The 24,272-nt window shown below is 39.5% G+C and overlaps 4 protein-coding genes and 1 long non-coding RNA gene across 8 annotated transcripts; 1 reads left to right on the plus strand and 4 right to left on the minus strand.

The window, feature by feature from the left end:
* Positions 1 to 48: 48 nt before the first annotated feature.
* rhbdd2 (rhomboid domain containing 2) lies at positions 49 to 1,799 on the minus strand. The gene has a single exon (XM_063884609.1). It carries the CDS (start codon positions 1,538 to 1,540, stop codon positions 545 to 547), a length of 996 nt encoding a protein of 331 aa, XP_063740679.1. The 5' UTR covers positions 1,541 to 1,799; the 3' UTR covers positions 49 to 544.
* A 929-nt stretch (positions 1,800 to 2,728) lies between these two features.
* On the plus strand, positions 2,729 to 8,442 carry chic2 (cysteine-rich hydrophobic domain 2). The gene is made up of 6 exons (XM_063883982.1): positions 2,729 to 3,053; positions 4,307 to 4,361; positions 4,538 to 4,693; positions 4,795 to 4,851; positions 4,936 to 4,995; positions 5,724 to 8,442. The coding sequence occupies exons 1-6, from the start codon at positions 2,920 to 2,922 to the stop codon at positions 5,772 to 5,774; spliced, it is 513 nt and encodes a 170-aa protein (XP_063740052.1). The 5' UTR covers positions 2,729 to 2,919; the 3' UTR covers positions 5,775 to 8,442.
* Positions 8,443 to 10,245: 1,803 nt separating this feature from the next.
* LOC134864209 (uncharacterized) lies at positions 10,246 to 10,665 on the minus strand. Its single transcript, XR_010165800.1, has 2 exons — positions 10,555 to 10,665; positions 10,246 to 10,455 (listed from the first exon to the last, which is right to left on the minus strand). It is a non-coding gene; the product is annotated as an uncharacterized LOC134864209 (long non-coding RNA).
* A 1,017-nt stretch (positions 10,666 to 11,682) lies between these two features.
* LOC134864208 (uncharacterized) lies at positions 11,683 to 14,344 on the minus strand. Its single transcript, XM_063883017.1, has 6 exons — positions 14,085 to 14,344; positions 13,047 to 13,189; positions 12,486 to 12,547; positions 12,176 to 12,289; positions 11,985 to 12,083; positions 11,683 to 11,903 (listed from the first exon to the last, which is right to left on the minus strand). Exons 1-6 carry the CDS (start codon positions 14,193 to 14,195, stop codon positions 11,779 to 11,781), a joined length of 654 nt encoding a protein of 217 aa, XP_063739087.1. The 5' UTR covers positions 14,196 to 14,344; the 3' UTR covers positions 11,683 to 11,778.
* Positions 14,345 to 15,682: 1,338 nt separating this feature from the next.
* fip1l1b (FIP1 like 1b (S. cerevisiae)) lies at positions 15,683 to 23,935 on the minus strand. 4 transcript variants are annotated; one of them, XM_063884612.1, is made up of 16 exons: positions 23,640 to 23,935; positions 23,213 to 23,267; positions 22,542 to 22,608; positions 22,287 to 22,405; positions 22,058 to 22,122; positions 21,830 to 21,937; positions 21,309 to 21,439; positions 21,001 to 21,119; positions 20,436 to 20,489; positions 19,302 to 19,401; positions 19,000 to 19,153; positions 18,795 to 18,876; positions 18,250 to 18,302; positions 17,753 to 17,942; positions 17,083 to 17,232; positions 15,683 to 16,323 (listed from the first exon to the last, which is right to left on the minus strand). In XM_063884612.1, the coding sequence occupies exons 1-16, from the start codon at positions 23,716 to 23,718 to the stop codon at positions 16,179 to 16,181; spliced, it is 1,671 nt and encodes a 556-aa protein (XP_063740682.1). In that variant the 5' UTR covers positions 23,719 to 23,935; the 3' UTR covers positions 15,683 to 16,178. The 4 variants fall into 4 exon arrangements, with proteins under 4 accessions (XP_063740682.1, XP_063740684.1, XP_063740685.1 ...); XM_063884614.1 differs by having other exon boundaries at positions 15,683 to 16,320; positions 23,640 to 23,934; XM_063884615.1 differs by lacking the exon at positions 20,436 to 20,489.
* Between the last annotated feature and the right edge of the window lie 337 nt (positions 23,936 to 24,272).

Genomic DNA, 24,272 nt, shown 5'->3' on the forward strand with positions numbered 1-24,272 from the left:
TATTCAAGCTATTCGAGCACAACTTGGATTGACAAAGACCGATTCGGATGAGTTGTAACTTATATTTTATTAATCTATCAGGGCGTATTGAATATCTTTTTAAATGATCGCTTGACCATAACATCAGCAGATCATAGTTCGTTTTGTGACGTTTTTCTAGTTCCATCAAGTTTTGGAAGCTTCAGTCCAGTTAACATACAGACAACTTAATAGCACTCTTCAAATATATTGGATGTGCAAAACATTGTCATATATATTTTTTTTCTATCAAGACTTTTAATATTTATTTAGGACACAAGTTTATTTGAAGAATTTAGTGAAAATAGTACAAAAGTTGTTTATCTGTAAATGTATGTACAAAAGTTACACATGAACTTCAAACACGTAAACAAATGTCATTAAAATACAAGCTGCAGACAGTCAATGAATAATGTAATACCCTACTGTAAAATCAAGCCAAAAATGAGAGACGCTGCAGGTGCCTGATGGCAAGGCTCATCTATATGGTTGGATTATTGTAAAGCAAACAATTACATAATCATGCTTATAAATGACCATGAGCATGACTATGACCGTGGCTATGGCTGTGGTGGCAGCTTTGGCCAAAACTCTGCTGTGAACCATGTCCGTGATTTGGCCCTGAGCTATGTGCAGAGACTTGGGGAATAAAAGGTGGTTTGAGACCGGAAAGGGCAGCAGTTGAATTCGACCAGCCTTCATAAATATTGGCTTTCATATTGGCTGGGTTCGTGCTGGACAATGGAGCATAAGCCTGGACTGGGTAGGAACCAGGGGTTGGGTTGAGTTGTGGAAGGAGTGTTTTCTTCCTATCCTCTGCGGAAGCAGGGACAAACTTGATACCCCTGATGCTCCTCACCAACCTGAAAGGCATCATCTTCTCCAGAGCACCCGCCTTTTCTGCAGACATATTCAGAAGAGAGAACCATCCTTTCCCATACATCCAACCGATCAGGATGGCAATAATGTTACAGGGGAGGACGCTGTACGGAACGACAGCAGTGGTGATTATGAGGAGCACCCAAGGCAGAGCCATGGTCGGGAAACTGACCCCACACAGGAATCCTTTAGTCGTTTTTGTGTGCATTGTTGTGAGAGCCACACATGCCAGGGCTACAGGAAGCAGCCCCTCGGCGTGACTCTGGCTGCCGTCTTCCTGCATTAGATCCACGAAGCTGTAGAACAAGCCTGTAGTGGACGACAGCAGCAGGAACAACAACAGGAAGCGAACAGTGCCAACACCTTTCTCCAGATTACCGCTGAGAAACACCAGAGCTGTGATGTTCAGGAGGAGCTGAACAGAGGTTTTGTGGTAAAAAGGGTACGCCAAGAGCCTGTGGAGGTGCCCATGTTGAAACACAGTAGCACCAACACTGAGCACTCCCGGACTGAAGTTGAAATATGTTTGCATGCCGAACAAAGCACACGATAAAAGTACCACTATCACAATCCCGCTCGTGAGGTCAGGAACGAAATCTTTGAACACTTGAAAGATCATTTTGAAATGTTCATTTCGCATCATCTTGAAAAACAACTTCAGATATCCCCGGCGAGTAGGCGGAAGAAAGTTCACCTGTGATTCATTTGTTCAAAAACAGGAAGTAACGTTACCGGTATATCCAGACAATTAATTATAATTTAATTATCAGGTTGATATATTCCCTATTTGGATAACTTTAAACAGCGAAAACAATTTTTTAAAATGGGTAACACTTAAATTAAAGTAACGCTGTTCAGTGACAGGCGGTTTCCAGACGGAAGTACGATCGCACTGCTTGAGTGTTAAATGACAACTTTTGGTCAAACGTTTCAAAATAAAATATGTATTGACCAAAATTGGCACATTTCTGTGTGAAAGTTCAATTTATCTGCGTATGAAATCAAGGCCTTTGAGTTGTATCTGAGTTGCAACTGAAATCTCAATATGTATCGTCTGTAGGGTTGAGATTCAGGCTAAATGTAACATCTTTAATGCCGTATTTCGAAGGATTGTCAGAACAACTTCCGCTTGGCTCTCATAAATATTATAATCATCATAATAGATTAATTTACATATAACCAGTTGTATTTATGCTATCAGAAAATCGTCATTAATTATAAATTAATACATTCTGGCAGGAGTGGTGAAAAATAAATATACGTATTTCCTCTTAAGGTGCTGTATTTTAGTTGATTATTTCCTATTGAGTAAACTTGATTTGTAAAAGCTTATTACTTCACAAAATGTGTTTGATTTGTAAAAGTGTTAAATGCAGAACACAAGATATTCTTGACATAATGCATTATTCAGTTGAATTTACTCAGCATTTCATACAAATTGGTTTATAGAAAGTAGTAAACCACTCATACTTACTTCAGTTCTGGTCCAATCATATCTTAATATGTCCTCCTTTTTTATATAACCCTGGTATTGTCAGATGTTTTGTCCTACTGTTAACGTACATAGATTGTCTAACATTTTTCTAAAACACTATAGACAATAATTAAATATTGTTTTAAATCAGGGAAAGGAGTTTGTTGTAAGAATGTATACATTTATGAATATAACATATGTATACTTAAAATATACTTACTGAAGTCATAGTAAAGAATTAAAAATGAAGTAAGACAAATGCTGCATGTTATAAAGCACCCTTCGATCATTTTGTTTTAAAAAAGGAAAAGAATCTGACGTAAGCACGTCCGTCCCCCTTCCGGTGTCTTCCGGTTACTGCGGCGGATGTTGATGTTTTGTTTCGGAGCTGAACGATGTGAACTGTATCGTCTCCGGGACGGGTGGATATTTCTGTGCGGTTGTCTTCACGGTTCTCTGTGTACTCTTTTAACGGTAGCGTTTCACTGTTCGTAGGCATCGTGTCTGTCCCGGTGTCTGTCCCGGGAAGCGCGAGGCCGAGTTGTGCGATGATGGAGGACTTTGACGAGATATACGAAGAGGAGGAGGAGGAAGAAGAGGACGAGGACAGGGCCGCGGAGGAGCAGCTCCTCAAGTATGCTCCGGACCCGGTGGTGGTGCGAGGGTCCGGCCACGTCACTGTGTAAGTACCCGGCGACACTTATGGGCACCCAGAGAGGAGTTTACCGGTACCGTTAAACGATCAGCAGCCGCCGTCTCCGTGATCACTGGCTGTTAGCTGAGTTAGCAGGGTGACTTAGCGCAGCCAGCTACTAAGTTAGCATCTAGCTAACTGGCTATGATTGGCTAATTAGATTGAGCTTTCGTTTTAGCTAAAGTAGCTACATGACAAAATAAATAATTATATACTTTTGTATGTTGTTGTTGTATCTGCTATTTTCGTGTCAGGTAAAGTAGAACTACCAAAGAGCAAGGATGCTCTGTTAAAAGTAAAAGTACAAAAGTATTGGCTTCAACATATAATCAAAGTACTAAAAGTAATACAAAATCATTATGCAGATTGACCCATTTCAGAATGATGTATTTTATAAGTTTTGTTTATAATTATTGATGCATTAAAGTGTTTACCACAGCTGGTAAAGGTGGAGTTAATTTTAACTCCTCTGTATAGTGCAGGGTAGATTGTGGATTTACTCCAGGTGTAACTAGTCTTATTGAAGTGTTGATTCAATTTCATATCAGTAATAATTTATTAATCCAAATCTGCAAAGTAACGAAAAGTATTAAACTAATGCATTGGAGTAAAATAACACTATTTAACCACTGAATTGTAGTGGGGTATAAGTACAGAGTAGCAAAAAGTAAATGAGTAAATGTACCTAGTTACTTAACATCACTGCAATCCCGAGCTGGCATTAGGTTTTAATGATGCATATTTTGCTAAACTGTGCTCACAAATTGGTACTTATACCCTAGAATAAGTAACCACTGTGCTAGATTAGGTGAATATTAATATTGGATGTTGCCAGCCTAAATAACTTACTGGTACCCTCAATAACGTTACTGTGCAGCTAGCTACTTTGTTAAAAAATAAACACAAAGTTGTTGTTACAGTATAAACTCAAGTTGCTGGATGTTGCATCTTGTCCAGGCAGGTAGGGAGGAGCATACAACGTGCTGATGATTCCATACAATTAAAAAACTGTCTTATAAGGTGTCTGTTTCATGGGGCTCCTTGATAAATTAGATGGTACTCATCAGGAGGTTTATCCTTTGGCATATTTCACTTTTTAAAAATAACCCCTGATATCTGCAGGAGTAACCTTGGTGGCCTGAAATGCAAATTAGTGGTAGACTCGATGCCACTTTGCAAGTGTTAATTTTAACAGCATGTTTGCCTTTCTATAACTGAGTAATGTTTTCCCTCTCCCACAGGTTTGGACTTAGCAACAAATTTGAGTCAGAATTTCCTTCAGCACTTACAGGAAAGGTGAGTGTGTTGTTGTAATTAATAATGCATAAGAACCATGGCAAAATTACATTTTCACATCTAAAATATTTACCTTGTATTCTACCAGCCAATCATCATACATAATATATGATGCATGATGTTGTATGTTCTCTGTTGTGAGAAAAATGTTACTAACTATATCACGTATATATCAGGTGGCACCAGAGGAATTCAAAGCCAGTATCAACCGTGTGAACGGCTGCCTGAGAAAGACACTGCCGGTGAATGTGCGGTGGCTCCTGTGTGGCTGCCTCTGCTGCTGTTGCACATTGGGCTTCAGTTTGTGGCCGGTCATCTGCCTCAGCAAGAGGGTGAGATACCCATCCATTTTGCATATGCATCAACATCATAATGAATCTTAATTCTGGAAGAAAGGACAATAATGTAAAGTCATTTTTCTATTGCCTTCCAGACAAGAAGGTCTTTAGAGAAACTTCTGGAGTGGGAGAACAGCAGACTTTACCACAAGGTAAGGATTGAAGATGTAAATGTTTTTGTGTGTACGAGTGAACTTGTTAGAAAATGTCTGATCAATATTTCTCTCTGTTTACAGTTGTGTTTGCATTGGATACTAAGCAAAAGGAAGTGTGAAACAAACAACATGATGGAATATGTAAGTATCTGTTGTGAGACACAATGATAACATATAAAACACAAAGTCTGCTACTAAGATGACATATTTTACAACTTGAAATGTATATAATGGCTTCAATAATTGTATTCTTGTCTAGGAATGACAAAGTCCATGTGGCCTAGTAATCTGCAAGGGAATGTATGCTTGAATGTATTTCATTGTGAATCCAGTGACTAGTGGAAGTTAAGCTTGGCTCAACATTTTTGCTCGAAAACCCTGCATTTCTTTTCTGGGGCCCAGATTGCTAATGTTGGTTTGAATATGGCCTTGCACATACAACATATGATAAGTGGTAACCCATTGATCACAATGTATCGGTTATAATATCATGAGGTCATTGTATTTGTTCTATTAATATTAGTTAGTGAGTAAATAAGTAAGTCTGTTTTTGGATATATGGAGCTGGTGACTGTAAATATTGGCATTCAAGCTCTTGCTCATGTGTTTCTCAAAGACATCTTCACACTTTTACTTCCTCTCACTCGTGAGTTGTTTTCATTTTCAACTTTCTGTGAAAAATGATAATGAATAATCCAGCACATTAATGTACCTGATTTCATTGATACACCCTACGTGTCTGTAAATCTGATATTGCCGTGATTTGCAACGTACAACCTGAGATATTAAAATGATATCCACTAAGTAGAAACGCCTTCCTAATGCTTCCTAATCTCCACCCTAACAGCTTTCTCTCTTATCTCTTACAGGTAATCTTAATAGAATTCCTACCTAAGATCCCCATCTTCAGACCGGACTAGCCCGACTGTGGCGGATCTTCAACGTCCACCGCTGCCCAGATCCGTCATAGAACTACAATGGCTGCCAAGCTCCTGAAGAATTCCCTAATATTTATGTTTACAGGGTAGCATCGATTTCCCTCTTCTCTTTTACCCGTTTCCTCGCACATAACTTCTCTTTACCCTTGTTTACAAATCCAGCATCCCAACACTTGTTAATGGAGTGCATTCACCAATAAATCACGACTTACCGAGCAAGCTGGCACATTGTTAAGCCACGCTAGCCAGCACCAGCCTGGGGATGTCAGGGGAGAACCAGCTATGGGCAGCATTATGGATATATGGAGCTGGGAGACTGGACTCCTAAATTGAGTTTTCTGAGCTATGACTGGAATTGTGGCCGTTGTATGTTCCCTAAACTAAGCACATGGCACAGTCAGACCATGAGAACTCGTTCACGTTACCAACTGTCTCATCGCCAACTTCACCTGCAAAAAATACACCCCAGTGCTTTTGTAAGAGTTGTTTTGGTGCTCTAGATCATTATTTAAGGCTGCGGATGCAACATGACGCAGCACTTTAAAGAAACCTTCATCCAAATCAACTCTGTAGCGGACTGCCTAGTCTTACAGGAGCATGCTGGGCTCTAAAATGTCACTCCTATTCTCCACTACCAGACATCCTCTCGCCTCCTTTCATGTATCTGCATCACCCCTAAGTGACAATCACACAGTCTGACTGTGTTCTCCGTGGTATGAATGGGTCTTTAAGCTGAACAGATTACCTGAAACAACTTGTCTTTGACATTATGTGTGTCCAGGTGATGGGCTGGCTGCCTAGCAACTGCTTCTATAGAGCAGTGGAACAAGTAAGCTGGAAGAAAGCCACTAGTGAAGAAGAGACACTTTTTTTGCTTTCTTTTTTTTTAACATCCAAGTTTTGTTTACTTAAATAGTGAAAGAGAGCAGGCCAATGCTTGCAAAACTTTTCACTGTTATGTGTGTGTCTTTGCGAGAGAGAAACAAGCAAAAAAGAGACAAATCAGACATTAAGAGAGACTATACTCTTTGATGCTATTGTTTGCCATAACAAATCTTTGTTGCGTTTCTTGTAATTTATGAATGCTCGAGTGGGCATTTAATCTGTGCATTTATGATATGGACCTGTTTTGTTTTTTGATAACATATGCCATTGTTTTCTTTTTGTCTTTATGGTCACATGTCAACACTAAAGCACACAATGGGTCCTTAACACCTCCACATGGCTTCTCTTCCTTATCTGCTGACCTTCGCTTACCTTTATGAATGCTCAAGTTAAGGATGTGGCTCTTCTGAGAAATATCATTTGTTAAGATACTATCTGACTAATACAGAGGTCTGGGGTTACCATAGGTGTTAGGTAATATAAGGGTTCTGTATCATGAAGCAGGATTACTTAAATTAGCTTGATAATTGTGCTGACTGTCACCAGACTAATTCAAAGTCAGGAATATCGATATAAAGCTGCAGCACTAATCAGTGTTTTCATATTCAAAAGGAAAATGGCAGCGTTTTCCAGCAGCAGGTAGATGTTTTCACAGAAAAGGTTGTGATAAACCCAGTGTACATTTCCTGCTCAGGAGCACACAACAGACAGACAGAGGTAGCCACAAGCTGGTGAAAACTGTAGAGTGTTTAGCAACTGAAGAGCCAGATATTTCCCTCAGGAGTTAGTGACCAAAACAGAGATAAGAGGACTCATATTTAGCTTTGTTTCATCATTTGGCTGCAAACACGTATCCAAATGAATGTTCATGTTGCTTTTTTTTATTAGTCATTTATCTAGCATCTCATTTGTCTTGCAATCAGTCTTTGTGAAAAAGGCCTAAAACTAATTTTAAACCTTTCCACATGTTATGTATCATAAAGCACATCTGAGTTTAATGAAACGTACAGCTATTTCTCCATAAAGGAGATGGCGTAGATTAAACGTTTCCCACTCGACACACCTCATGATTTATTAAAACATCCACAGACTGAGATTGAAAAAGGCCACTTTGTTTTTGGTCACACAGCTCCAGTGATTGTATGGGTCACTCTCAGGGGATTATACTTATAATAACAAAATGTATTATTGGAAAATCCTACTGTCGGGTTTGTTCCAGAGTTACACTACGGGCTCATGTACAATATACAGATCACACAGTACTTGAATAATCATGAACATTGGGCGTTTGTTGTGAAAAATACCCCTTAAAGTTAAAGAAAAATAACCTTTCTGTGGTCTTCCTGTTCGATAGTAAAGGAAGCACATACTCCATGGACCCACAAAGTGCAGACATTGTGTTGGTTTATATGTTTAAAAACACAAACATTTACACTATTACCCCTGGGTAATGAAGTGATTTCATCAGTCACTTTTCTATATTTCTGATTGTGGTATGTTCTATATGAATCAAGGCATAAGGCCATATGCAGATATTTGTGTGTGTGCGCGCGTATGTGTGTATGCTGATTCAAATGTTCTTCGTAGATCTCAGACTGTGATTGGATCCTGCACAGAAAAAGAGTCCTTTTTTATATAACCCTGAGTGGTCTGTGTGTGTGATTGTGTGTACGAGGGAGAGAAAGATATATGTACATATGACTCATGAGCAGGTGTGCAGATGTACAGTAATAAACTACCAATAAACAAGGCTATGGGCATCCAAGTCTGCATGATTTTTTCCACCCCTGTTTGTTGACATTAAAGTTCCCCTATTATACTCTATTTCAACAATATATTATAGCTCTCAGATAGATGCCAAACATGTCTCTGAAGTGTTTACCTCGAAAAACCAAACAGACCCTGGAGTGTAGCATGCCGTATACCCCTTTGTTTCAGCCCTGTTCCAAAAGTGCTGTAGCTTTAAATGCAAATGAGCTGCTGCTGGCCACGCCCCTACAGAAAACACAATGGTGTTCTAGGAGGAGATTCAGGCGATAAGGTGGGCGGGTGTTATCTTGGTTGGTTGTGGGCTCATGGTTTCACAAGCCAAAAAACACTGTGACATCACAAAGTTGCCACAAATCTGATCAGCTCATTTTCAGACAGGTTTTTATATAAATTAATCAATCAATCAATCAGTCAATCACATTTATATATAAAGCACAATTAAAAACAACAACACAACCTTCTTAATCAGGAAAAAAATTCTGGATTTATGATTTTTTTGTTTCTCTTTACGAATTCTTTTTACATTTTTTGAATGAAATTGTCCATATTTTTTGTTGATGTCTGTTTGTGCAGCAGTTTGGACAGTCAAAATACACTTTTCACATTACGTTCAGTAAATAGTATTAATAATATTTTTGCTTTTGATCGTGTTGACTAGGTCGGAGCCCATGTCATATATGCAATTGGTTAGATTTGTGGCCACTGTGGAGCGTCATCTGGGCAAAAACCTGTGAGGGAGACAATGTATAATGTATTACATTTATTCCAGGGGAGAGAGAATGTTATGGTTTATGAACCATGGACTAAATTTTAAAAGGCACAGACAAAAAAAAATTATTGACTTGTGTGTGTCCATGCTGTGCTGTGTCATGTCAGGTTCAAATCAGTACATTTGTGTAAAATAATGAGATCTAATACAAATTAACTTTGTTGTTTGTTTCCCTGTTTTAGTTAATTTGACAACATGTATTTGACTACTGGCTGCACTGTGTAATGTTTGTGCATATTACACCACAAGTGAAACATTGCTGCAGCGGATGTACAAATGAGGGCTCAGGTTTGTTTGACTATTGAAAAGTACAGGTATATTCACAGATACAATATAACAAACAGAAAACTAAACTTATTTACAACCGCAGACTACACACTGTTGAATAAAGACATATGGCTTCAAAGCCTTTAAACCAGATTACATGTGTGGGAGTTCATACCTGTCTCTTGGTCCAGGATGTTGGTAAATTCACACACTCTGCCTGCCTCTTAAACTCGTTGACGCGCCTCTCCCCTCTTACAACCAACCAAACACTTTTTCCTAAACTTGCCGCTCTATTTAAGCTGCCAGATCTGCCTGCCTCTGCCTCGCTAATGCTGCTGCTGCAAATGTTGCGTCCACGCTGCTGCTGTGTTCACGCTGCTGATGCTTGCCTGCCCCACCACCACCCCAGCTTCCACCCCAGCATCCACCTGTAGGCTCGGGGGGATACTTTTCAGATTATCACTCAATGTACTATGTAAATCTGTGGAGTGTGTCTTAAATCATACTCAGAAGCCGGAGTCCTCTGTGTGTTTTTCCTCCAAAAGTGGAAGATTGACACTAAAAACTAGTGAAAGGTTGTGCTGGGGATACATAAGAAATCACATCAATACATACACAAAGTGATGTTGCAATGCTGGACACAAAGTCCAAATGTGTTTGTGCAGGTAAATGTTCAGTCAAAATGTTTGATACTCACTCAAAAAGAGTTGTGAAAGTGTAGCAGAGGCCAAGCCTTTCAATAAACAGACATTTGAAATTACATTGAATGTTTAGTTTGTTTAATTGGCTCCAAAATCACCTTCATTGAAATAAGGCTTTAAGTTACATTTTTGGAGACCGAATCACATTGATGGTATCACTCTCAGTAGCAGCAGTGATTTCCAGCCTCCCGCTCTCTAGTATTATGTTGGTCAGCAATTTGGCTTCTGGGTAGTCTGTGCTTTCGGCAATGGCCGTCCAATTTCCCAGCAACTAAAACAGACAGTTTGTCCCATAAGATGAGAAATAGTTACATTAAAGCACCGATTAAAATGCATAATGTGATAGTGTGTCTATGAGACAGTGTCTTACCAGCTCTCTTCCACGGATTTCAATCGGATGGATGAGACTCTCACAGCTGCTCACAGGACTGTCCAGCAGACAGAAGACTGAGAACAGCCACAGCAACATGGTCGTAGCTTTGGTCTGGTTGCTATGCTTCAATTTGAGACCTTTATAAATACAGTCTATGGTTTGGATACCCTTTCCATGTTTGTTTTTTTGCTGGTAATGCCGCCATTCACAGCGTTTAAAGAGCTTAATAGTCACAGTTTATACAGTGGAGGAAATATGTATTCGATACCATGCCAATTTAGTTAGTTAACCCACTTACAAAGAACTGAACAGTCTTTAATTTTTATGGTAGGTTTATTTTCACAGTGAAAGACAGAATATAAAAACAAACTCCAGAAATGTACATTAAATATAGATTAGATATAAATTAATATGCATTTAATCGGGGGAAATAAGTATGTGATCCCCTTGCAAAACATGCTTTAGGAGAAGGAGGTTATCAGCCAATATTCTACGACACATGGCCCCCTCCATCATCCCCTCGATGCAGTGAGTGAACCGCCCTGTCACCTTAGCAGAGAAACACCCCCAAAGCATCATGTTTCCACCCCCATGCTTGATGCTGGAGATGGTGTTCTTATAGCAGATCTGTGACTGAGTATAACATGCCGTTTTCTATCTGCAGATGAATTGTATTTATTTTGAGGACTCTGCATGTCTATTACGGGAATCACTTCAGTTTCACTTTCTATGCGACTTATTGTTAATAAAAAAATTTAAAATTGGACCTCTAATCTAAACTTGGAGTTGCAGTTTCTTTGTTACCGTACTATTTGATTTGAATAATATCTCTGGCCTAACTGATTAACTGATTTGTAAATGCTATTATTGCATTTGATTTGTTTTTCATACAAAACTTACTTTAAATCGCTTTCAGACTTAGAAAAAATGTATAAAATATTCGTGGCTACTTTCAAGTAGAACATTCTCTATGTGTGTTAGTTTGCTTATTTGTAATTTGTATAACCGTGTCTTGTTATTTTGTTGTATTGTTAGTGCTGCTGTCAACTTGTGTTTCTTCAATTTTGCTTTTCCATGTCTTCTTGAGGGGTAATTGGGAAAAAAACGAAATAATAAGAAAGCAAGGGAGTTCCTCTATGTTTATTGTTATTACATTTTATGAATTACTTGTGTGTTTCAGGAAAGAAATTCCACACTTTCTTTTACAAAACAAATAGAAAATCAGTTCACAAACTCATCAAAAAAAGCATCCAGGAATCTTGCCAACTGAAGTCCAATCTTTGCCTCTAATAAGGAGTTGAGTGCACTGATCCCGTCTGAGGGTGCAATGTTGTCTGGGCAGATTTCTGTGTACATAAACATCCAGTCAAACAACAAACACTCTCTATAGCATTATAGAGGCAGTGTGTGGCGATAAAAATTCTCACCGTAGTCTGTGTCTGTTATCATGACCGATGGCATCCGTAGACATTCTGCTTGTGCCTTCAACATCTCCACAACATCAGGTGAGACACTCTGTCTCTTGCCTGCAAATAAAGAACATTTCATTACAAAAAGAGTCAGCTGCTTAACTAAGAGTCACCATAATGTTTTAGGACATTGTAAGTGAGATTCTTACTAAAAAGCATAAGACTGGTGAAAGTGTCTCTGCCGGAGATAACTTCTTCATATGCAATCAGACAGTCGGGGCAGTCTGTCGGCAGGTAGACCTCCCTCAGATAGAAAGGTTGTTCTGGGGAAAAAACCACACACACACACACACACACACACACACACACACACACACACACACACACACACACACACACACACACACACACACACACACACACACACACACACACACACACACACACACACACACAGATTCAAAGATAATGTGCATGTTTGAATAACGGTTTTCAGTCTAAATAATATCTCTCACTCACCAATTACCATCGTGCTGTTTTCAAAGGTCGCATTGTATATCAAGCTGGAACATTTGCCATGTCTGCAAAAAAGGGAAATAAAGGCTGCATCAGAACAAAATATCACGATGGATTCTTCGGTAAACTACGCCTAATGAAGACTTTAGATGACATGTGTAACAACTTCAGCTGATAATATGTTAAAGGTTGTGTAAGAGCTGGTTTGCACTGCCCTCAAGTGGCAGAAAAATAAATAATGCAAAAACATCAACCCAAGAGCTCAATCGGACTTTACAGTGATGTGATAAAAACCAGGAACACCTTTGTTAGTCTCCAGACATACAATAGATTTAAAATGCTAAACAAAGATATGCTAAAAAAAACAAAAAAAACAGAAGGTCTGCAAACTGACAATGAAGCATGTGTATTACTTGGACACTGTCAATAATACCATGTGGCAAAAAAAAACTACTTCAATAACAAGAATGTATCTTTATAAATCCCAAGGGAAGCTTATCGGTTGGAGAGGACTAACGTCTCAGGAGACACTTCAGCCCTGTGGTGGTGTGTGTGGAGATTTACATTCTCTGAGTCTGAATGATGTTGAGGATGTTGCTCTGGGAGGTTGCAGTGATGTCCAGCCAGACACTGGACAACAGACGACCCAGAGAGCGACTTCCAGGGAGGTCCGAACTCCCCCCGATGTACAGCCACTTTCCCATCATCTAAAACAAACCAAAGATCCTCAATATATGTCGTGTCGTGATTTGTCAGTGTTTAGTGACATGTTTTTAAGGGCTCAAGGGAGGGACATTTTTGAGACAGATTTGTTTGAATGTAAAATTTCCCCTCTGTGGGATGATCAAGGGTTCCTTCTTCTTCTCTTCTTCTCGATATACTGTGTGAAATATAACTTTAGTGTTAAGATAAACAGTTGGAGTTCCCACAATGCTCTTGAAACTATATAACAAAATGATACAATATTTAAGTTTGGTAAAGCTTTGTATCACAGGTCTACATTCAAGGTTTGGTCTGAAAAATGTCCTAAAAATCTTTTTTCTTTGTACCACATCATTCTTTCCAGGAAACTTCCTAGGAAGTATTGGGGAAATGAGGACATGCAGGAAAAAAAATGTTTGCTTCAGTTATAAGTGCACTACACTCATTGCTATGGCCCAGAAATGTGTGGGATCTAGAACGTTCATTGACCATTACAGAGAAACCGTGGCATACACCACATCAATTATCTTTGCAACATGTGTTGGGAAAGGACAGAGGAGTAACACTGCAGGTTACTGCCGTTCCTCAGAATACAATTGTAAAGCAAAGTCGTATTTTGGGCTTTTAACTTTATTTATTGTGGTTTTAAGTGAAAAATAGTCTTTGACACCAAATTAGTTGCTCTTCTTTTGTGTGATAATTAAAATTGATTTATTGTTCTCACAAAATGGCTTAAAAAACATAAAGGTGAGTTATAGTTCCAGTTTTCCATCACTAAAAACATATATTTCACCAGTGTCTTCAAACGTAAGTAGAGGTTGTTAAGCTATGAGAATGTGGATCATGTATGCGTGTCCTTGTCAAATATTAGCCTGAAAGGCAAAGCAGCAGTGCACTTACGTATTCATTGCTGACAGTGATGGGTTTCAGCAGACTCTCACAGCTGCTCAGAGGAGCAGAGTGTCCCAGAGAGAGAAGACTCAGCAGGACAACAACAGAAACACACTTCATCCTCAAGATGGCTCGTTTGTTGTTTTTCTCAAGTTTTCCTTCTGCGCCTCGTCCTACTCGCTCAGCTTTGCTCTCTTTATAGTCTCCCCTCCGGATTGTATCTCCACTTTTTGTGTAGTGATGTAAGCAAACAGCCCAGGGGACAGAGGGAGAGGAGACTTTAGCCCTGCATTTAAATCCAATCACATAACAGCAAAGGTTCAAAGTGTAAACCAAAACATTTAGTAAGCTGTTCCTCGCACCTTCACTGTTCATGTTTTGTTTTTTAAAGGCGTTTTTTATATTAGTTAAAGCCAGTTAAATGCAAAAAGCAGTTTTGATTTAATCTCATATTTGTCCTGTGTTGAGATTCAGGGACATTTTTGTTTACATTTTCAGTTGCACACGGATCTCGCACAGGCTTTGTTTGGTTTTAATTTACGTATGTGTTGTAACGTGTACCCCCTTTTGTTCTCTCTCCACTTAGGGGTTCCTGATCTCCACTAATCATTAATACTAAGGAAGGCTGGAGGAGAAGGAGCCGTCACTCTGCTGCCACACTGCAGCACTCAGTTGCCCTCAGTTTGGGATTTAGTCTTATTTTGTCATTTCTTTTAGTATGGAGTATCTGTAGTTCTAGGTCCTGAGGCCCATGTAGTGGCTTGCCCAGGCTTCTTCCATATTTTTTTACATTTTTGGCCAGAACCCCAGACATGTATAGTTTGAGTTCAATTAAATGTTGGTTTAAATAAGTGTTTTTTGTAAACTCCCTCGGGTTTGGTGTGTGAAATTTACTTTGAGGGTCACAACCTGAGCAACAAATGTTGTTTTTATGCTGTGGCCCTAACAGGTGTGTCTTAAAATGTACTTTATGCAAATTGCTTGGCACATATTTACTTATTGTTGTATTTTTGTGTGTGCAAAAATGTAACTATTAATGCTCAGAAAATGATTATTTATGAAATCTCAACAGCTACTGAGCTACAGCTGAGCTTGTAGATCAAATGAGCCGATCACTTGATTGAAACATTAAAATGAAATCAACATATTAATACTATGAGCTGAAGCCAAGTTTGAAAAAAAGATGGGTCATGAGTCCAGAGACCCCTTAGTTTGCAATATTTGTAAATCAAACATTAATTTGTAGTTTACTTGAACTTCGCCCTTACCTCCTGATAACCGCGGCTATGCGCTACCTATTGATCCCAACAGAGAATTGTGAGCATTTAAGAATGTGTTGGAATCGCACAGAAATACTAAACTGCTTTAATGTGCAGAAGAATCTTTAACGCGTGTTCTACAAAAACCCTGCTATGAGTATTTTGTAAATGACATCTACTCTTATCTCGACCTACATTATACATTTATTTTTGGGGATGTTTTTATATAACTGCTGGAAAAAAGTATCTTTTACTGCTTATCTTCCCGGTTATAGTATGTATGTAAATCACTATTGGAAAAACTGGAATTAGGTTAATTGAACTTGAAAAAAGTCACAAAACAGCATCTTATCAAAAGTTTTTTTTAATTGAACTTAACAAACTGACAGCTCTCTATAGATGCCTTCATACAGGACACAAACAAACAAATGACAGGAGAAAAAAAAAGAAACAAGAGCTTAATCTGATGGTCCTCCTGACTATACACTGAGGTCTCTGAGCATGACCTATTCGTCATCGCAGTGCTCTGAGGGGGATGAAGACAAATTGATGCCGTGTTGGGTGGGCTAGTGATGGAAAGACGGATGTAACAAGGACGACCATCTTTCCTTCAGCAACTTTCTGCTCCATCCATTCTCTGCCTGAAGTGATGGTGAGGTGACCGACAGCAGGATGCAGGATAATAGAGATTGATGGAGAGGGAAGTGACAGGACGCATCAATCACTCTGCGACTTCCTGGTTTTGCTGGTCTGTGCTCATCTTCTCCTTTTTCCTCTTGGTGGAGAGACAAAACCGGAGAGACAGGACAGTAGGGGGAGAGAGGAAGACAGGAGGTGGTGATCACTACTCCATGCCCTCCTGGTTCTCTTGGTCTGCACTGATCTCCTCGCCGGCATCTTTGCCCTCCTTGCTCCTCTTGCTCTTCTTATGTTTGTGCCTCCGGTGGCTGTCGCCTTCCTCGCTGTCGTGCCTCCTCCTGCTACTGCTGCTAATCGAAGGAGAAGGACCGAAGTGTGGAAAGGGCAGAGGAGGTGAGGGGAGGTAGAGTAAAGGGCAGGGAGGGAAGACAATAGGGGGAGAGAGATAAAAGGTTAGGCATGAGCGAGGGATAAATAGAGACAAGAAGATCAATGGGGGAATGAAAGAAAAGGTGAAGTGAAATGGAGATGGACGAAAAGGGTAAAAGGTGATGTTAGGGAAATAACAAAGCTAACCCAGTGCTTCACCGTCAACAAACTGATCAAGATTTCAATTTTACATGTCCTTTCTCTTTCATATTGAATTAAACAGAACACACCTTTTATTTCCATGTTCTAGATTCCTACAAATGTACAAATATTTGCATACTTCAATAATGAAGTTTTTTTCCCCCGCTCAATTGCAGCAGAGGTTTCTACTGCTCATTATAAATGTCAAAAATGCAGCTGATGATGTGCATTTGATGCAGTGCTACAATTGACCATTTGCTTAACTCTAATTCCTTTTTTAATTTTAACTTTTATTTGGAGGTTGACAAAAGCAGCAGTGACCGAACACAAAGGCAAAGTCTGCTCTTGTAGGCCTACAAGTCGCTGGCAGATTTGAGCCCTTTAGGACAATATAAAAAGGTAATAGATATAACACTTAATGGCTACACACATGGTCACAAGTATGACCAGGAAGGTACTATTGGTAAGTAGTTACAAAGCTATGATTTGACAACCACTGTTTTCCCTTTTTAACAAGCAGGTTTTGTGTGTTTACGTACCTGCGAGAGGACTTGTGGCGTCCCTCCTCTTTCTCTCGGTGCCGTCTCTCTCTGTGTCTGTCCTCTTTCTCTCGGCTTGAGCGCTCACGATGTCGCTCTGTTCCATAACCGCGCTCCTGGTACTCACGGTAACGATACCTCTCCTCCTCGCTGTGGAAATACAACGAACAAGGGCTTTTATTTTACTGTTTGTATACGTTGCATGAGTAAATTAACTCGTATTTTATCGATCTATATGCATAAATTAATCAAAGCTTTAAAAACTGAAGATAAAATCGGATGATCACTATTTCAATACCTCAACTCGGGATATCTGCCATTACCAAATACCACTCTGATATCAGTCATCTCTTTTTACTTATTTTATAATCAAAACATCTCAGTTTGATAAAACTAGCACTTTCTCCATGCCATATACAGGTAAATGTTTGCTGTGGCAGCTATACAATTCTGGCCATTTGTCACTATAGATTCAAATACACAGATATTAAGGCTACACGATAACCCCATTTCAGATTTTTGGAACGACTGATTCAGTGTCTACTATATTCTAAAGAACTCAGAAGGGACAATACAATTGAACGTAGAAATGTGAATTGACTTCAGATTTATCAGATTGGCAGACCCATAGAATGAATCTGTGCTTGGTTTTTTTTCCTGTCCCCATCACCTGGTGTAGCCCATAGCTGACGGGCTGTGCTCCCTCTCTCTCTCCCGCTCATGTGTCCTCTCTCTGGGCCGTTCTCTCTCCTTCTCTCTCTTTTCTTCTCGACGGGGATAGTAGTCCCAGGGCTTGGATTGGTCCATCATGGGGGGCCAAGGAGGAGGCACACTTCCTGCCATGGGTGGAGGGTACGCACCTGAAGAGGTAAAGAGGAAGGGAGCCGAAGACTTGGTTACTTAAAGTGTTTCCTGGAAATGAGACTTAAATCTCAATAAGCAAACTTTCAGGCAATAATGCAAATTAAAATACACTGTCAAACATGTGTTTCCTACAACACTAAAACCAACAAAAGCTAAAAAAGATAAGAAAAAAAAAATCTGGTGGGATATTCTTTTTACACTACTTCAACACATTTTTGATTATTTTCAAAATATTTTAAAACAGATCCCTGATTCAGAAGTTCAAACATTTCTGTGTTGGTGATTACACAGACAGCTTACTACCTTGAGGGAACGGGTAGGGAGGGACAGAGCGCCCATCATAACCTCCAGAGTGACTGTGGAGAGAGACGAGAGGCAATGTGTTACAGAGTGAGACAGTAAGTGAGTGAAAGAGAGTGAGTGAGCGAGTGAGAGTGTCCTTTCATCACAGCACATTTTTTATTGTGATCGAAGATGAAGTCCAATGAAAGTGTCGATATGTAGGTGGAAAATGAGAGGCTCTCAGAACCTGATCTGTTTCTCGCACATTAAACAACTGTGATTTTGTCAACAAGGGCAAACTAAATATGTATATGATGACAGAATAATACTAAGAACATAATTACAAATGTGTAATAAAACACTGTTTAACCAGTAGGTACCTTAAACCTGAATATAAAATCATGTTTATTGTGGTAAAACATTCATACGAGTGATTTCAAAATGATCCATGCCGTCCACAGCTCCTTTTCACTGTGTCATTGAATTAAATCATTACATTTATGCAGCAGGACAGACATTCTTAATCTGTAGCCTATTATACCCAACGTGTGTTTGTTGTGTGTTACCTGTCCAGAGTGGGGATGATTGCAGGAGGGGGCCCACTGGGTGGAGGAGGAAAACCAGGTGGAGGGACAGTAATGGGCAACCCTAGGAGTAAGAAAGAGAAGGAGAGAGAATAAACACAAAGAAATAATATAAAGCAAATGTAGTGCACGGTATTATAAGTGCTTGAAATTAAAAACACCAAGAGACTAGCTGAGAAGAACTTACTGGGTGGGGGGATGAGTGGGGGTGCAGAGTTGACGTTGGGTGGTGGAGGGAGGAATGGAGGTGGAGGTATGTTCGGTGGAAGTGACCCAGGAGGGAAGAACGGGGGAATCTTAGCCGGCTGAGTCGGCTCAGAGTCTGTGTTTTCAGCGATCACCTGCAGACAGCACACAGGATGACCACACACACTCAGTGCAGATTCTTACAACAGCCGTTTATCCAGAGACACACATATTCACACCATATCAAAACAATTATATAGAATAAATGTCTTTAAAATGAGTGTCTGTGGTGCCTGTGTGTACCTGGATATTGTTGCCTTCAAGGTTGTGTCTGCGTCGCCCTTCAACCCTGCTGATGGTGGCCGTTCCTCCTCCGATCACATCTATTGTACCACTCGTCTTCCTGTGAAAAGAATATATATCAAAAATAATAATCCATGCACTCAGCCTACACCCTGTCTACTTATATAAATATAATCAGAAATCAACCTTAACTCAAGATTAACCTGAAAGTCATTCTAGTCTTTAACAATGCAGTCCTTGCTTTCCACAGGTGCTTAATTCAAATGGGATGAGAACCATTGAGCGACACCGAAAACAAATGACTTTTTTTTATAAAAAAGGGCTCAGACGTTTATTCATAATGAGTAAGTGTTACAGTTTAATAATGATTTTTCAGGGCTCTCTGATTTATAAAATCTGTCAGTGATACCATGTCTAAATGACCTTAAATCTTCTTAAGAAATTCCTTACGGCAGTTTCTATAATATATACACCGCTACCACTATATGCGCAACGACCCAACATCTCGATATATTGGTGGCCGATTTATTAGTCTAAAATCAAATTTAGATGTACTTTTTAGGTCTGATAAGTGATTTTACTTCAGGCTTTTAGAGGTCTTTAAAATCCGCTTTAGTGCCTGAACCAAAGGTGTCTCTAAAGATAGATTTAAACACCCAATAAAATGGTGACCTATGGATCCTAAATCCCTTTATGTTGCACCAGTGTGTCTCTCCAATGGAAACACTTCTTGCCCTCTAAAGGAGAAATATCTTATAAAGAAGTTAAGGATGTCGTTAAAGGGTTTTATCTTTTACCAAATAAATGACGACCCTTTCGGTAAGGTAGCAACTTTCTGTCAAAAGGACTGACTAATGTGGAGCATGTAACTCTCATACTAACCATCATCAAAACTCAAGGGATGCTTTTCTTGTGTCTCTTTAAGGTCTACCTTAAGTTACCTTCCTAAGTTATGAAACATGCACAACTGCCACCACAAAAGAAAGAAAGAAATATCTTCGGGGCCTTGGAAGTGGCACCGGGAGCTTTTCCTGTTTTCATGTTTCATGGTCAAGAAAAATGCCAGGCCCCGATTTAACATCAACACATTTACCATCAGACCCATTTCACCTTGTAGGGACCACGCTAACTTACGTATAATAGGACATGTCCTGAAGAGGCGGGCCAGGCCACTGAGGGGGAGAGATCCTACCATTTTGAAAAGAACAAAGGAGGTAAAGTAGATCAACATCGGCAAAAACACAACATACAGCCAATGGGGAGACCTGTTGTAATCACAGGAACACTGGTGAGGGCCGGCTGGGGTCGAGAAGGTAAAACAGGTCGCATTAAATCATCTCACAAAACTAAGGAAATAAATTCCAAGGGATTTGTCCTAATAAATACATTTTAAACAAGGTTGGCGGTTTGATCCCCAGCCCCGCTTGTGTTGTGTAAATGTCTTTACAAAACAAACTCTTGCTGCCGTACACACCACCTGATTTTAACTACATGTTTCCCCTCCTCTTAATCCCACGAGAGTTATTTTCTATATCTCAACCTAGCATTTGGCAACTATTTTTTAAACTTTTTTTCACTTATCATTGTAAGTCATGAAACATGTTGAGGGGAAAACATTACATTTTCTACTACATTTCTGTACACATCACTGCAGGGGCGCTAGATATTTCAATAAGTGAGGATAAAGCAGAAGCGTTACCTGGGGACCTGACTGATAACGGGCTTGTACATGTTGATAGGAGATGTAAAGTCTGGTTTGGAGGTGTGAACAGGTAAAACGGATATGTCCTTGTCATTGCCTGTCCTGCCTTGCTGAACCTAAGAAAGAGGCAAAGTAAGCTTGTTAATATAATGCATTCTTCTGAGCTTAAAAAAAACATTTTATAATATGGAGTTCCAGGTTAAACCAGATATAAAACTGCTCTGATTCCAACTAACTGATGAAATGGAGGGTATTGTGAATATAACAGCTGCTGAAAAAGGCCAGAGTAAGCGCTAGTCTCTCACAGTGATCTTGCTCGCCACAGAGCTGACAGTAGAGACCTCCAGGCCCATGCGCAGCCTCTTCTGTTTTTCACAGTAAGACTTCCATGTGTCTTCATTGAAGCCGTAGTTAAAATAGTCTGACAGATCCGCTCCTACAAACACAAACAAACAAACACACACAGTGAGATACTGTAAATATTTGGCATGACATAATAACAAATGCCAATAATAATACATTTTAACGGTGCCTTTAATGTCACTCGAGGATGCCTTACATCACACCAACTCAGCAAGGAAAAACATTCCATTAAGAACAGTAATAAACAATAAAACATTAACTATGCATCAGATCAAATTAATTATGTAAGGAATACAATGCAGTTAAAATAAGTGAATTATTTAATGTTTTAAGAGTTGTGTTGAATCCTTTAGTATACATATCTTTACAAACAAAAGCAAATATCCTGAAAATTAACAATGCTGTTCCAAAAGGAACAGCGACACATTTTTCCTGGGTTGGTTTTTTTGCTACAAACACAGACCTGGCTTCCTCCAGGGTTTCTCTTCAAAGGTCTCCATATCTGCCTCCAGCACTGGAACCCCGTTTATGTTTCCAGGTCCATCCAGATCCACTCCTTTCATCTTGGAGGCTACAAAAAATAATAAACATAACTTGTTAACTGGACAAAACTTTTTCCTACTCTATTTATGTATACATTTTCACTGTTTTGAACGGAAGAGTTCGGAAAACAGGAACCCTTTCACAATACCTTGTCCATAAGGTCTGGAGCCTGACGTCTTTATGTTGAGATTGACAGGTGGAGCTCCATACGTTCTGGTAGGGAAACAAATACAAACATGTAATAATATCACAAGGTCTGCTCTTAATTAACAATAATTAACACCACATTCATGAACATTTACAAGTTAAGAATAGGAGCAGTGAACTCTGTTGTTAATGAACTTCTTAATCTGCACAACACTTTAAATAAGACCTACGTGTACTGTGGTGCTCCAGTTTTAATGTCTCCAATTGTGACGCGGACGTCGTCGTCGTCATCATCACTGTCGCTGTCACTGTCAACATCCTCGGTTACTCCTTCACCCTCCACTGTCGCCTGTGAGACAAGGAAAATACTCAAAAAATTAGGCATGAGCAAGAACAGAACAGAAAACAACTATGAGAGGGATGAATATGTGCAAGCAAATAAATAAAAAAACAAGAAAAGAATAAGTGTGCATGCACGTTCCTACCTCAGAGGCGACTCCATTGCCTGTAGCGTGTTCAGCAGCATCCTCTGTTGAGGCATCAGCAGGTGCACTGTAGATGTAATAAATAATTAAACATAAAAAGACTTTGAATTACACAAAGCACATAATTAAATATTCTAATGTCCTCAAAGAATGCTAAAATAAAACCTTATTTTAAAAGAAAAATCAAATCCTGTTAAACTTTTAACAAATGCTTTTATAGCATAAGTGGCAAATAAAAAATGACGTTGAATATCAACACTTACATCTTTTACTTCTAAATATAAAGTTAAGTTATATATATATATATATATATATATATAGCATATCTAACATAACATATATAAAATAACACTGCAGTTTAACACAAATGACACAATTTTATACATTTTTTTCTTTCTTCAGTTGTTGGAGTTGCTTGTTTATGCAATACAAATAATGTATATTTTTGTATTAATCTGAAAAAGTATTTGATAACATTAGGGAATATAACTGCAATGTGTATGAGATGTGTAATGGTTTTATGATTATTTATGGTTTATTAAACATGTGCTGTTGGGGAAGGCAACTCCTCCTCTAGATGTAAACAGGTGTCCCTCTGTCACAGGTGAGAGGGTATAAATAACTTTCACAAATCCAAATGTGTTTCATGGATAATGATACGTGTTAAATACCTGACAGCAGCATTCAGTTTGGCTTCCTCGTCCTCCTCTGTGCCCTCGGGCTCATCTAACAGATGAAAACACAAAGTTATTACAACCATAGCAACAGAGGCCATTCATTAGCCTTCCCATGTTAGCCTACTCCTAACACAGAACTAAGAAGGAATTGTTTTCCACATTTTAGGTTGAACACTAGCATGTTATGTAAAAGAGACACATTTTACCACTTTTTTCCCTAGCACTTTTTCTCAAGGCAAAAGGCTGCAAAAGGCCGGGAATTGCAAACAGGCGCTGATAGCTTAGCTTCCATGCTAACTCTCTAATCTCCTTAGCATTGTTGTTGAATAGCAGTGGATTTAAACAGCAGTACACACACTGATTCACATCTCGTTTGGTCAAAATGAGTTGTTTCTGTGGAAAGCATGTGTGTTTTTTGTACCTCCATACAGCCATTCCTCCTCCTCATCTCCACCGCTAGCATCAGTGGTGCCTGTTTTGTCCGCTTCCTCCGCAGACATGTTCAGAAAGCACGGAGCTACACCAGCAGCAGCAGCAGCAGCAGCAGCGGCACAACAACAATGTTTACCTCGGCTTCTAAATGCAGAAATACAGGCTCAGTTGTATCCCTTCAGCGGGGGAAACGCGCTATTGTAGAACAAATTATGCCTTCATCTGATTCATCTCCAACGACTGCGAGTGAGTGTGACCCCGGAAGTGGTTGTTGGCGTCCCGCTACGTGAAGGTGTCTCTGAAGAAATCACAGCGCCCCCCGCCGGATGAGGGCGGTCCCGCTGCATCCAGGCGCAGCTTTGACCTGTGGGTCCCTGCATTTGGGCGTTTCTCATTTCAATGATGCAGCATGGATTCTCGACCAATTTTACTGGGGGGAGGCGTACTGGGGGGAGGCGTACTGGGGCCAGTTATTTTATGAGGGTGGCACATTTAATGTGGGAAAAAAGTTACAATGACAGTGTTTGAAGACATAGCACACAAAATAAAGAAATACCATTGTTGTTGTTCAAAGGTTCAAAGGTTTTATTTGTCATATGCACAGCAGATACAGCGTATATGT

Source organism: Eleginops maclovinus, chromosome 5, assembly GCF_036324505.1.
Source record: "Eleginops maclovinus isolate JMC-PN-2008 ecotype Puerto Natales chromosome 5, JC_Emac_rtc_rv5, whole genome shotgun sequence".
Classification (NCBI taxonomy): Eukaryota; Metazoa; Chordata; class Actinopteri; order Perciformes; family Eleginopidae; genus Eleginops; species Eleginops maclovinus.

Excerpts from the sequence above, each read along its gene's own strand:
- rhbdd2 (XM_063884609.1), bottom strand. The coding sequence starts at position 1,540 with ATGATGCGAAATGAACATTTCAAAATGATCTTTCAAGTGTTCAAAGAT.
- chic2 (XM_063883982.1), top strand. The coding sequence starts at position 2,920 with ATGATGGAGGACTTTGACGAGATATACGAAGAGGAGGAGGAGGAAGAA. Across the intron at positions 3,054-4,306 it reads GGGTCCGGCCACGTCACTGT|GTTTGGACTTAGCAACAAAT; the intron begins GTAAGTACCCGG and ends CCTCTCCCACAG. Across the intron at positions 4,362-4,537 it reads CTTCAGCACTTACAGGAAAG|GTGGCACCAGAGGAATTCAA; the intron begins GTGAGTGTGTTG and ends CGTATATATCAG.
- LOC134864208 (XM_063883017.1), bottom strand. The coding sequence starts at position 14,195 with ATGAAGTGTGTTTCTGTTGTTGTCCTGCTGAGTCTTCTCTCTCTGGGA. Across the intron at positions 12,084-12,175 it reads CACCAGTCTTATGCTTTTTA|GCAAGAGACAGAGTGTCTCA; the intron begins GTAAGAATCTCA and ends CTTTATTTGCAG. Across the intron at positions 11,904-11,984 it reads GATAACAGACACAGACTACG|AAATCTGCCCAGACAACATT; the intron begins GTGAGAATTTTT and ends TTATGTACACAG.
- fip1l1b (XM_063884612.1), bottom strand. The coding sequence starts at position 23,718 with ATGTCTGCGGAGGAAGCGGACAAAACAGGCACCACTGATGCTAGCGGT. Across the intron at positions 21,938-22,057 it reads CTCCAGACCTTATGGACAAG|CCTCCAAGATGAAAGGAGTG; the intron begins GTATTGTGAAAG and ends TATTTTTTGTAG. Across the intron at positions 21,440-21,829 it reads GAAACCCTGGAGGAAGCCAG|GAGCGGATCTGTCAGACTAT; the intron begins GTCTGTGTTTGT and ends TTGTGTTTGTAG.